The following is a 14,083-nucleotide window of genomic DNA, read 5'->3' as shown; positions in this document are numbered from 1 at the left end:
CACACACACACACACAAGAGTATGTAATGTGTACCAGTATGATTTCTTGATACCAACTAAATAGGACGTCAGAAGACTTTGGTGGAGGCTATAGGTGATTTCTAACAGGGCTAGGCCAACTCGGTGGGGGGTTGAGACAATAACAATAGCAACAAGGTTTTATTGAGTGCTTGCTATGTGTCAAGACCCTGTTTTTAAGTGATTTACTGCATTACTCATTTAACCCTACAACACTATGAAATCATACTATTATCATTACTAACTTACTTGTATTACAAAAATTCCATTTTATGGCAACTAGTAAGTGGAAAAAATGAACCACTAAAGTGGGAAGGCATAGCAATTACAAAGTTACTTCGTTACAGGACCTAAGAGTAATATTTTGTTCTTCTCTTTCTTCTCACCACTCCCCTGCCCTAAATCCAATCAAACCCTTTGACTCACTTCCACCCAATTTACCATTAAACCATACCCAAAACATTATCTTCACTAATCATAGCTACCCAGTTTAAGCCATTGTTTTCTCTGGAACTACAACAACTGCTTCCTAGCTGGTCTCCCTCCTCTCACTGTAATCCATTCAAGATCCAACTGAAATAGTCTTCTAAAAAAATTTTTTAAATGAAGGACGCCTGGGTGGCTCAGCAGCTGAGCGTATGCCATTGCTCAGGGCATGATCCCAGAATCCAGGATTGAGTCCCACATTGGGCTCCTTTCGGGAGCCTGCTTCTCCCTCTGCCTATGTCTCTGCCCCTCACCCTTTCTCTCTCTGTGTCTCTTATGAATAAAATCTTTTAAAATAAATATAATTTAAATGAGATCACATGACTTTCCTCCAAAGGGGCTTCCTCCTACTACATCTGTAATTAGACTGAATTTAAAGGTTTAAATAATTCAAGATTATTTACCTTTATCTGCCAAAGTCCTATTCAATCAAAACCCCTTGCAACCTCTCTAACCTGGTTTAATAGTCACTACCCATACTGACCTTTTTATCCCTTAAACATTACAAGCTCACCTCTAACCTTAGAGGCCTTAGCTCACTTCTAACCTTAGTTAGAGGCCTTCCCCTCTTCCTTCCTTCCTTTTTTTTTTTTTTTTTTTTTTAATTCATGAGAGAAAGAGAGGCAGAGACACAGGCAGAGGGAGAAGCATGCTCCATGCAGGGAGCCCAACGTGGGACTTGATCCTGGGTCTCCAGGATCACACCCTGGGCTGAAGGCAGCACTAAACCGCTGGGCCACCCGGGCTGCCCTCTTCCTTCCAGGTTTAACAAAGCTCACCTCTAAACCAAAGTAGGTCCCAAATTAAATGTCACTTCCTAGGGAAACCTCTCCTGACCTCCCAAAGTAACCATCAAGTCACCTTGTCTAAGTTCTCTTGCAAAATAGTACTTTTTACATCAATAATGCATCTAAATAGAATAGAAACTCAATGAGAGTAAGGACCTTCCTATCTTGTCCCATCTACCGACAACCACTCAAATATGTACAGAATGAAAAATGAGCATATACAGAAAAATAAACTACCAGACATGAAACACAAGGCTCAGTGGGTTGAGTATCTGACTCTTGATTTTGGCTCAGATAATTATCCCATGAGATTAAGTCCTGAGTAGGGCTCTGTAGTCAACAGGGAGTCTGCTTGAGATTCTCTCCCTCTTCCTTTGCCCATCCTCCTGCTCCCATTCAAGCAGGCTTGTGCACTCTCTAAAATAAAAAAATAAATCTTTAAAAAAAACATTAAAAAAATAATTAAACCTGTCAGGTCTGATTTCTATAGAAAACGAACCATAGTGATAAAATCTCATGAGAAAGCCTTGATGCAGGCAGCCTGGGTGGCTCAGTGGTTTAGCACCACCTTCAGCCCAGGGCCTGATCCTGGAGACCTGGGTCGAGTCCCATGTCGGGCTCCCTGCAATGGAAGCCTGCTTCTCCCTCTGCCTCTCTCTCTGCCCCCACCCCCATGAATAAATAAGTAAAATCTTAAAAAGAGAGAGAGAGAGAGAAAGCCTTGATGGTAAAATGGCACTTGTCAAAACCTCAGTTGTATTAAAATTATTAGAAACTTACAAAATCCTCAGCCTCAAACTGCTTGCGTTCTCTCTTGTCTTCTTTCCTCCCTGTTTCATTGTCAGGTATGCTGTTTTCATGTAGTCCTTGGCTTTTTCCAGAATGGAAAATACTGCTACGAGAACGGGAACTTCCACCATGGTATCCCCCTCGATGATTTATGTTTTCAGTACCATTTCTTCCATGCATCCGCCATCCATTTTTTTCTTTCCTTCCAAAATTACCTTTATTTAATAATGGTAAAGTATTATAAATTTAAAGATAGTTCTGTTTAAATATTCAATCACTATCAACATTCTTAAAAGATCAAGAAAATTATCCTTAAACTTTCATTTCTTAGCAAATTTTACCTCCATTAGGACGTCCAATACCAGAATCAAAGCCATCTGAAGAGTTGTGTCGTCGACGATTCACATCGTAACGATTTTCTGTCCATGAAAAGTTTTCAGAATGCTTCTCAAAATTTAATGACGACTGAAACAAAATAAGCACATAGGTAAACATATGTATAAAACCTGGCTCAATTTATTTCCAAGAATTCTAAATGGCTAAGAATATTCTGTAGTTACTTTCAATATATTTGGTAACTGGTAACTTATTAAGATAGATTCCACCATTGGTCTATTTTGTCTAATGGAAACCATTCTGAAAGAGTATAATAACCACATATACTTACCCAAAAACTTTAAAAGTAAAATACTATTCTAAGGAAAACAAGGCAAAACTTAGTGTACTTCTCTTATGTAACAAAATAGAATACTCCATCATACATTAGTTATGACAAATGAAGCTGAAATTCTAAGTCTTCAGACTTATTTCCAAATTCCTCTTCCCCAAAACAAATGTTTGGGTTTTCTTTTAAATTATCAAAATAATATTACAGAAGCACCTAGCTGGCTCAGTCTGTGGGGCTTGCAACTCTTGAACTCAGGGTTCTAAGTTCAAGCCTCATGTTGGCTGGAGGGATTACTTACGAATAAAATCTTAAGAAAAAAATAACGTATAAAAACTATTTCTAAAAACTAGGAATCTATAGGGGCAGCCTGGTGGCTCAGCGGTTTAGCGCTGCCTTCAGCCCAGGGCCTGATCCTGGGGACCCAGGATCAAGTCCCACGTCGGGCTCCCTGCATGGAGCCTGTTTCTCCCTCTGCCTGTGTCTCTGCCTCTCTCTCTCTCTCTCTCTCTGTGTCTCATGAGTAACTAAATAAAATCTTTAAAAAAATAAATAAAAATAAAAACTAGGAATCTATGAAAACTCATAAAAAGTCACACCTATTTATAAAAGTTGCTGTTCTTCCCCGTATCAGTCCATTAATCTCTTATGATCATAATCAAAACTTCAAAAACCTTTTTAAACTTCCCTGACCGGGTAAGCCCCAGTGGCTGAGCAGTTTAGCGCCGCCTTCGGCCAGGGGCGTGATCCTGTGGACCCGGGATGGAGTCCCGTGTCGGGCTCTCTGCATGGGGCCTGCTTCTCTGTGTGTCTCTCATGAATAAATAAATAAAAATTTTAAAAATATAAAATAAAATAATAAACTGCCCTGACCATTTCTCTCGACTAGACTTACGTTACAACTGCCTCTAGGACAATGAGCAGTGTTCTTCATTTGCAATGTAAACCCAGTGCACATACCCACGTCAGCCACTAGTCCCCTTCCACAGTGTCACTGCAGGACTTACTGGTGCTTCCCCCCTATTGCCCCCAGCCTCAGCCTCATGCTACATATTGCACCATGAAAGATAGTCTCCTTGTCTCATACCTTCAGCCAGCATACATGAAACACTAACACATTACCACAGTAGCCTCCAAGTAGGGTTAAAAAAGCAAACCATTCACAGACCCCTAACAGTTCTGGTGATTAGGATGTAATGCTAACAGAACCTAAATTTACTGGAAAAAAAAACAAATACAAGGGTCTCCAGGCCACATTAAGGTGTAAACAAAGACTCTCAAGATTTTGGCAGCAAGTGCTGTCATCCAAGTGATAGGTGGAAGCAAGGGTCCCTCAATGTGCTTAGCAGCTAACTGGCAAAGGGCAGAACTGAAACAAGGTGCCCAAACGGTGCTTTAGGTTATTTAACTCTCCCAAGTAGGATGATTGGATTTCTTATTACGACAACGGGGTCCCACCTGAAACGCAACAATACTGCTGTGGCTGCTGAGTCAAGGTAACTCCAAAGATGAAACACTTGATGCCAACAATGAGGATACAGTTTTAGAAAGAATAAAAACCCATTAAAAGAAAATTTAAGGTTACAGCCTACTTGGAAACAAAATAAATGCAGAACCTAGTTTCCTGTAGTGGAAGTGTTCTGTGTGCTTTGTACTTCCTGGTCCCTTTCTCTTCCACACTATATCAACCTCAGCAGCTTTAGTGAGAATGTCTAGTATGCTGGTAATGAGAATGTCTAGTATGCTGGTGTTTAAGAAGGGAACAAACTTTTATAGCTCTGCTAGACACACATGCACAATTCATGATCTACCCACTCCCATGAGGAGACAACAGAAAGTAGGGGTTGCTGAAGATATTGATGAATGTGGGCAGAGACATGTCAGTGCAGTGCATGGCAAAGGAAAGACCCCATCCTGGCAGTCTGCTGAAGCCAGAAGGTACACAGAGTAGGAAGCAACACCAACCTTGGGTGGAAGAATCAGAAGAGAAACAGTAAGTTTACAAACCATCCATGCAATCCCCAAAGGAGTTATATTCTCCTCCACCCTGTACTTTCCCACATTCATTGATGAAGAAATCATGTAATCTCCAGTAAGCTTGATTTTTAACCCTGAAGTGCATGTACAAAACTTCTTAGTTTGTGCCCTGTACTGAGATAAGGTGCCCCAATGACTCAATTTAACTGATTTTGGAGTTTCAAAATTCAGCAGCAGGAAAGAGAAATTAGGGTGATCTTGCTGGTGAGGCTTTTAAGCCAATTCAACGTACTATTGTTTGTTGTGTCTTAGCTTGGTACTAATGTTACATGCTTGTACTGAAAATGCTCAAGATTCTTCCATTCAGGGAATACCACAAGATGACAGGTGATTCCTGTCCCCTTTCAGGTAGTCTAGCAAAAACACTACAGGCTCCCAGAAGGAAAGAAAAAAAAAAAAAAAAAAGCAGAGATATAGTAGTTGGAAAATTCGATGGGTAGTGAAATATTCAGAGGCTATTTCCCAGTACAGCAGTGCCATGTGCTTGACATGTACATCCCTTTTTCAAAGGGAATACGGCTCTTGCCCTACTGTTGAGCTCTCAAAATGAAAGTGAACTCAAACTAAGAACAGAAAAGGGGGCCCATTTGAACTCTTGATCAAATGTAAAGTATTTGAGAATGCAGCTGACCCCCACTGAGACATCTGTTTTGCATGAAGTGACAACTACCCTCTAGGGTAAACCTTATCCCTTTCCTGATACTTTAACAAGCTCCCGGTTCAATAAGGCTCTCAAATCATAATCCCCTAAACGCCTGGGTCCGGTTCATTCTCTGCTGATTCAACCATGTTAAAAGAGGACATTGTCCATTGGGTGGCAGCAGCCATCTGACCCCAACAACTCTGGAAGACCAAGTAGATTAAGTGTCATTCATCACAATGGGCTAAAATGGAGGAGGAAAAAACAACAACAACCCTGGCCTTAGGTTAAGTCTAAGAACTAGATATTTTATGTTCTTCTGCTTCTTGGGACTGTTGCCAATGTCCCAGTCATCTGATTGATCACCTTAAAAACTAGAGACTGGCATATTTCAAGGTAATTCTTTGAGGTTATAAACTGTGAAAATATTGCTGCTGCTGAGATAATCTGAATTACTCAGATACTTACAGTAGATGTGCTGGCATAAAGAACAACTAAAATCAGAATATTGCTTAAGTCCGCAGCATGCCTCACACCAGATATTTAACTGTCCACCACCAGCGACTGGTCACAAAATAGACTACTTTTTCTTCCTGATGGAGAAGCCACCTCTGCATGCCAGTCTGTGAGCCTGCCTAAAGTTGATCCATTTGTCCCACTGTGAAGGAGGCCATATTTAGATATCAAACCTTTGATCACTTTACTTAGAGTTGTCAACAGTGTTTCATCACTGTTGAAAATGTTCGGTTACAGTGTTGCTATTGCAATCTGACTGGTTAATAGGAATGTGACCCTTGAAATTAATCCATGTCATATATTTTGGTGTCACTTTTTTGGTGTTCCAGGCCATCAACATTCCAATAATAGTACATCTTTTGTCATAAAGGTCAACCTGCAATGCGTCAATATTCAAGTATTAATATTCAAGTTATTCTACACTCCCTACTATCCAAAGACATCCAGTATCGTCAAACAATAGGAATAGTCTCAGCATTCAACTCACAACAACCTATAAACCTACATTCCTCAACTCTTCATACATTTTAATGAGACAATTTGGTCAATGAATGTAGCACATCCAAAAAAGAGATCATCTCTTCTTAGCCACTTCCTAGGTAGGAATTATGATTTAAAAAAAAAAAAAAGAACAGTTATTAATACTTTTAAAATACCAGGATTCTGCCCTGGTTATTTCTTGACATGATGTTTCTTTCCCCTAAGAGAAAGTACAGGCCAAGCTACCTCTCAAGGTGATGGTCTGGTCAAAAAGAAATCTAAGGAATTCACCAACTTTTGTTAATAGAAGCTTTAATTAAATGCTGTATAAAACAATTAAATGGATTTGGCTCTAGTCTCTGTTAGAATAATCAGAGTGGCTAACAGAGTAGTACAACCATACAAAAATTCAAGTTTGGACAAGAACATGTAGGGCTGATCAGCTGATTGTTGGGACAGGCAACCCACCATGGGCTCTAGGCATTCCCTTCCATTCTTCCTTGTGTGCCAAGAATGCAAGGCTTCCACCACTCTTTGTATAGCCCATTTCTCAAGGTTATGTTTACAGTGAGCAACATTTAAGAGATGACAGGTAACATCCATCTTTGGGACAAAGAGCAGGCTTATTATAAATGTGGAAGATTCCCCAGTCAGCACCAAGGGTAGTAGCATCCACCTGGACCCTTCCATGTCAACCATCAAAGGCTTTAGGGGGCACGAAGAACCACTGCCAAAATCATGCTTATCATGCTAGTAAGTAATAAAGTTCTTGGCCCTTGATCCAGGAATCTCATGTCTCCTGCTAGCACCTGTTAGCTTACAAGTAGGATAAAACCCAGACCCTTCACAGATTGACACACAGCACAATAAAAAGAATAAGAAATACAAGTAATAAGGCTAAAAAGGTAGATAGGAAACTGTTATTTGTGAATGAAAAATCCAAAATATAACAGAGTATGAACTAAAGTTGCTAGATACAACACTACCACAGATGTATCTGTGACAAAGACTTAATTATAAAGCTTTTTAAAAGTAAGTTCCAAAGGGGTAGTGGGAAAAAAAAATTAAAATAAATAAAATAATAAAGTAGTGGAAAGGGAGGTGGGCGGGGGGGCTGGGGTGACTGGGTGATGGGCACTGAGGGAGGCACTTGGCGGGATGAGCACTGGGTGTTATGCTATATGTTGGCAAACTGAACTCCAATAAAAAAAATTTTTTAATAAAACAAAATGGCAATAAACAAACAAATAAATAGTAAGCTCTATGCCCAATGAGGCCTGAACTCACAACCCCAAGATCAAGAGTCCCATCCTCGACCAACTGAATCAGCCACACACTCCAGTAATAAAGCTTTTTAGAACATCATTTAGGGGTACCTAGCTGGCTCACTCTGTGGAGCGTGTGACTCTTGATCTCAAGGTCATGAGCCCAAACCCCACATTGGACAGAAAATTTACTTAATAAAAAATATATTAAATTAAATAAATACCATTAAAAACAGCCAACAAAAAAAAATAAAATAGCCAACAAGTATTATAAGGTACTCAAATACACCTAATGAAACATATATGCAAGACTGAAAAAAATAACTTTAAAGACGTTAAAAATGACACACATACATACATACAATACATAGTGTGTACAGATGTACATTGTCATAAATTAGTACGAAAAGCAACCCAGGGGGACTTTATCAAGATAAGAGCTTTTGCACAGCAAAGGATACAGTCAACAAAACTAAAAGACAACCTACAGAATGGGAGAAGATATTTATTTGCAAATGACGTATCAGATAAAGGGCTAGTTTCCAAGATCTATAAAGAACTTATTAAACTCAACACCAAAGAAACAAACAATCCAATCATGAAATGGGCAAAAGACATGAACAGAAACCTCATAGAGGAAGACATAGACATGGCCAACAAGCACATGAGAAAATGCTCCGCATCATTGGCCATCAGGGAAATGGGGCCAGTGAGATACCACCTCACACAAGTGAGAATGGGGAAAATTAACACAGCAGGAAACCACAAATGTTGGAGAGGATGTGAGAAAGGGGAACCCTCCTGCACTGTTGGTGGGAATGTGAACTGGTGCAGCCACTTGGAAAACTGTGTGGAGGTTCCTCAAAGAGTTAAAAATAGATCTGCCCTACGACCCAGCAATTGCCCTGCTGGGGATTGACCCCAAAGATACAGATGCAGTGAAACGTAGGGACACCTGCACCCCGATGTTTCTAGCAGCAATGTCCACAATAGCCAAACTGTGGAAGGAGCCTCGGTGTCCATCGAAAGATGAATGGATAAAGAAGATGTGGTCTATGTATACAATGGAATAATACTCAGCCATTAGAAATGACAAATACCCACCATTTGCTTCAACGTGGATGGAACTGGAGGGTATTATGCTGAGTGAAGTAAGTCAATCAGAGAAGGACAAACATTATATGTTCTCATTCATTTGGGGAATATAAATAATAGTGAAAGGGAATATAAGGCAAGGGAGAAGAAATGTGTGGGAAATATCAGAAAGGGAGACAGAACATAAAGACTCCTAACTCTGGGAAACGAACTAGGGGTGGTAGAAGGGGAGGAGGCCGGGGGGTGGGGGTGAATGGGTGACGAGCACTGAGGGGGGCACTTGACGGGATGAGCACTGGGTGTTATTCTGTTATGTTGGTAAATTGAACACCAATAAAAAATAAATTTATTTAAAAAAAAAAAAGAAAGACTCCTAACTCTGGGAAACGAACTAAGGGTGGTGGGCGGTGGGTGGGGGAGACTGGGTGACGGGCAGTGAGGTGGGCACCTGACAGGATGAGCACTGGGTGTTATTCTATATGTTGACAAATTGAACACCAATAAAAAATAAATTTTATTAAAAAAAATAAAAAAGAAAGAAAAGCAACCCAGGGCACCTGGGTGGCTCAGCGGTTTAGCGCCTGCCTTCAGCCCAGGGCATGATCAGTCGGGCTCCCTACATGGGGCCTGCTTCTCCCTCTGCCTGTGTCTCTGCCTCTGTGTGTATATCTCTCGTGAATAAATAAATAAATAAAATCTAAAAAAAAAAAAAAAAAAAAACAACCACCCAAAAGAAATAACAAAGGATGCAAAAGAGGCATCACAGAAATGTAACTCCATGTCCATGAAAGAGAGAAAATGCTTTTTTTTTTTTTGACAGATTGGCAAAAAATTTAACTGATAATCTAACAAAGTTTTGGCAAGAATTTAAAAAGAATAGTTATACAGAACATACAGCAGTATAAATCAGTACACCATACAGAAAAGGAATTTTGCAATATCTAACCAAGTCTCAGCAATTTTCCTTCTACATCTGAGTTGGAGCCTTCTACTGAAACTGTGGTCCACACACAAGCAGAATCAGTATCATTTTGAAGGCTGTTATAACTAGGGCCCTGCACAAGAACTACTGAAATCACAATCTGCATTTTAACAAAATCCCCAGGTTATTTTCTTAATCATTAGTGTGAGTAGCATTGGTCTAAAAAATTCTTATCCAAAAAAAAAAAAAAAAAAAAATCTTATCCATGTGTACAAGGAGATAGCATAAGAATATTCAATGCAAATATATATATATATATATTCAATGCAGTATTTCTCTATAGTAGCCAAAGTTACGTTATCAACAATTTAAACTTAAATGGACAAATAAAATGTAGTACAGATAAACAAAATAGGACACCACCATAGAGTTTTAAGATGATTACACTACATTTCCAGATATCAGCATGGGTAGAGAAAATTTCAAAGATATAATGAATGTAAAAGTAAGATGCAGACATATAAATGAAAATCACTTATAAAAATTTTTTTAACATACATAACAATACTGTTTGACATTCACATATGTAGTTATAAGAACATGTACTGAGAATACCTCTGGGGAAAAATGAAGATTAAGGACTGTGAATACTACAGTGGATTTCAATGTATACATGCTTTACTTCCAAAAGAAAAGTTAACATAGCAGAATGTTAAGACAAAACTATATTGGTGTTTAGTAAGTATTCATTTAATTTTTATCTATCCTTTGTAAGTTCCATTAAAATCTTCAGTGAGGTTTTTCAAAGAATTATCAAACCATCTATAGAATGGATGAATCACTACATTGTACAGCTGAAACCAATCTAACACTGTATGTTAACTATACTGGAATCAAAACAAATAAGCTGTAATATTTGCAACATGTATGGCAAATTCCCCAACGTGAAAAAAAAAAGCTATTACAAATCACTAAGTAACAGATTACATGAACGAGTAGTTCTTAAAAAACCATTCACTGCACCAAAATATACTCAACCATAATTTAAAAAATACAAATCAAAATAATGAAGTTCCATTTTTCATCTAATTGCAGATTTTAAAATGTGATAACATCCAGCATTGCCAAAACTGAAAACATTAGTCCCCCTCATAAAATTCTGATGGGCTTTTAAATAACTTTTTTTTTTGTTAAAGTAGGCTCCACGCCTAGCATGGAGCCCAACACAAAGCTTGAAATTACAACTCTGAGATCAAGACCTGAGAAGAAATTAAAGAGTTGGGACACTTAAAACTGACTGAACCACCCAGGCACCCCAGTACAACCTTTTTTGAGAGCTATTAGACAGTATCTATCAATATGTACAAACCCTCTGATTTACTGAGTCTACTAGGAATTTACCCTACAAATATATTCAAGAGATGCCTAGACATTCCTACAGCTTAGTCCATCAATTGGTAAATTAATCAAATTATCCATGTAGGTCTGCTCAATAAAAGATTATGCATTGACACTGAAAAGTTACATGTGCATGCAGTGATGACAGAAATTGGAGATGCCATCTTTGAAGTGAAAAAAATTTCATTTATCCAAACCAGGATAAAAATACATTCTGGTGTATGCATAAAAGCATGATAGTATTTCATTTCTGAAAATTAGTGTACTACCTAATAGTCGAGAAAAGAAATTTAGTAAGTTGGTAAGTATTAAAGTCATGCACACATGAATGCCTATCTTAGCTCCAGCACTTTGGGGCATGTTATCTACTTCTCTCAACTTCAAACCATTTAAAATAGCCTTTTGTAAATGGAAGAAAGAAAACAGAGAATTTACCTCTTATTCACACAAATTGTTTTATACAATCATTGGTATGTAATAATGAATAAAAAGAAACATGTTACTATGGGCAAGAAAGAGACCATCCCTATCCCTTTACATACTTAAAATCTTTCTCTGGATTCCTTTAAAAAATAATGTAGCCATTTCTTCTTTGATGACCACAATATGAGCCACTAGTTAACAAAAACTCTACATAGTAAATAAGAAGTTTCAATGAACTCTACTATCAGTCTGACTGAATTTTCCAATTCTCTCTTAGCCTGAACTTTAAATACACATTCTCAATGCAAACCAACACTGTTTATGCGTTATTAAAAGACGTTTTGGCAAAATATTAATCATTTTTAGATGTTACCATGAAAGAATCCATTATGCACTAATGCTACACCCTAGCCATAGAGATAACTAAAGAATATTGAATACAAATACGAATATGTACCTTCTGTAGTGGAATACCATTAAAACAGGTATTACCTTATACTTTAAAAGGATAAAAATTCCTGTATTTTCACACCCCTGGAATCTATCCTTTTTTTTTTTTTTTTTAGTAGACTCCACAACCTTCATGGGGCTTGAGTTCACAACCCTGAGATCAAGAGTGACATGCCAAAAAAAAAAAAAAAAAAAGAATGACATGCCTTTCTGACTGAGCCAGCCAGGTGCTCCTGGAATATTCCTCCCTCTAAAAAGACTATGAAAGAATACCTCAACCTGATTAAAGGGGTGATTTTATTATCCTTCCTAGAGTTAGATGGCCAGGAGAAGCATCTAAAACAAAGAGGCATCTAAACTTTTCCAGTATCTACAATCATTTCAGTTTAGTACTGCTTCAATAATATGATGTTACTCCCTAAAATGGAACTATAGACCTATCAAAGGATCACAGTAGCAGTATCAATTTACATTTTCTAATGGAATAAGAGAACAGAAAACCACAAGATAAAGTATTGATGCACTACACATGTGACAATTATTTTAGTTAAACCTATGTATATACAAAAACATATGTAAAATTTACTTTTTATTGGATCCCAATCAAGAGCTCAAATGTCAACGCCTTATTCCACATAAAATCAACCACATGCAGTTTAAAATTTCACCACATGATGGGGCTAAAATTCTATACACCTCAGAAAACTACTAAAAAGTGCACTTCCAAAACGGTCTTTACTTTTTATTTCACATCCTCATCCCTTTGAACAAGTAAACGAAAGACTTACATTAAGTTGAAACAGAGAGTCCCCCCCACCCCAGTAAATTAATGTCTGTTCCATTTATTCATGGTAAGATTAAAAGGGCTCTGGCAGAAAACTAGAGGTTAATTATAAATGAGAACCCATAAATAGTGATTTTGAGACATGGAAGGATAAGATGGAAGGTGTAAGAAATCATTACAAAAGGTCTGTATTTGTCAAAATCACACTGGGTTAGGTCAAAATAAATAATTTCAAGTAGTGAGGAGTTCAAATAAATTTTCTGTAGGTAATGTAGAATAAATGAGAATAACAGATTTAGAATAGGCAATCCCAACGCTCAAAATCATCATTCATGAAGACCTATACCCAAATCAAGGGTCAGGTTCTGCAAAGCAGTAGGATTTCACCATATAAACAAACAGTTAGGAATGCCTGGGTGGCTCAGAGGTTGAGCTTCTGCCTTTGGCTCAGGACGTGATCACAGGATCCAGGATTGAGTCCCATACATATTGGGCTCCCTGCAAAGGAGCCTGCTTCTCCCTCTGCCTATATGTTTCTGCCTCTCTCTCTCTGTCTCTCATGAAAAATAAATCTTTAAAAAAAAAAAAAAAAACAGTTAATCAACTTCCAATTAACATCTGAATGAAGACAAAAATTATTCTCAATATTTTCAATGTTTTAGAACTTTCCAGATGTTGATAATTTATCAATTTGCTTGAAAATGAAAACAAGTCTTATACCTATTTCAGAGAAATTAAACAAAATAGAAAAAAGAAAAGTGTGTAGCAGGAAACTCATGTGTTCAGGCTCTGAAGTAAGCCTGAAAAATGAGCTGGCTAGGGGCAAGATTAGAGCAGCTGGGTTTAAAAGGAAGGGGGAAGGCGGGAGGAAATTGCAAAGACCTGCAGGTAAGAGGAAAAGGGGCAAAGAATCTGTAATTAAGAAGTGATCTCAGCACCTTAATCAATAGAAGCCACCATTTTCTAACCATTTCAAATCCCATTGCATAGGCTATGAAATGAGATGTTTAATCATTTGGCAGCATTCCCAAATGAGTCCTATGTAAAGAGTACAGAATAGGAAATGGATCCTGGATTCTAGTCTAAACTCATAGTCACTGTAGGAAAAACAGGCAAGTCAATTAACCTTTCAGAGAATCCATCTGTACAATATTATGGGCCAAAATATGGGCCAATTTATTATGATCTGACAAGTCCTTACTGGGGAACAACTTTGCAAATTATAAAAACTGTTCCCATAAGAGTTGCTTTTAATAAACTGTTTTTGTAACAGCTGCCTATATACCCCAAAAGGTGTTGATGAACCCCTTATCATGGTGGAGCATGAT

The 14,083-nt window shown here is 38.0% G+C and overlaps 1 protein-coding gene across 8 annotated transcripts in view; it reads right to left on the bottom strand.

The window, feature by feature from the left end:
• The window catches only part of GPBP1 (GC-rich promoter binding protein 1), a 71,987-nt gene that overhangs the window by 25,485 nt on the left and 32,419 nt on the right, over positions 1–14,083 (bottom strand). For all 8 annotated transcript variants that reach the window (XM_026018934.2, XM_026018925.2, XM_072749963.1 and 5 more), the window contains exons 4-5: positions 2,423–2,546; positions 2,073–2,296 (exon numbers count right to left, since the gene is read on the bottom strand). In XM_026018934.2, coding sequence (XP_025874719.1) covers positions 2,073–2,296; positions 2,423–2,546 — 348 coding nt within the window. The remainder of the gene's footprint in view (positions 1–2,072; positions 2,297–2,422; positions 2,547–14,083) is intronic.

This window comes from Vulpes vulpes, chromosome 2, assembly GCF_048418805.1.
Source record: "Vulpes vulpes isolate BD-2025 chromosome 2, VulVul3, whole genome shotgun sequence".
Lineage (NCBI taxonomy): Eukaryota > Metazoa > Chordata > Mammalia > Carnivora > Canidae > Vulpes > Vulpes vulpes.
This window is presented reverse-complemented; position numbering and strand designations above follow the sequence as displayed.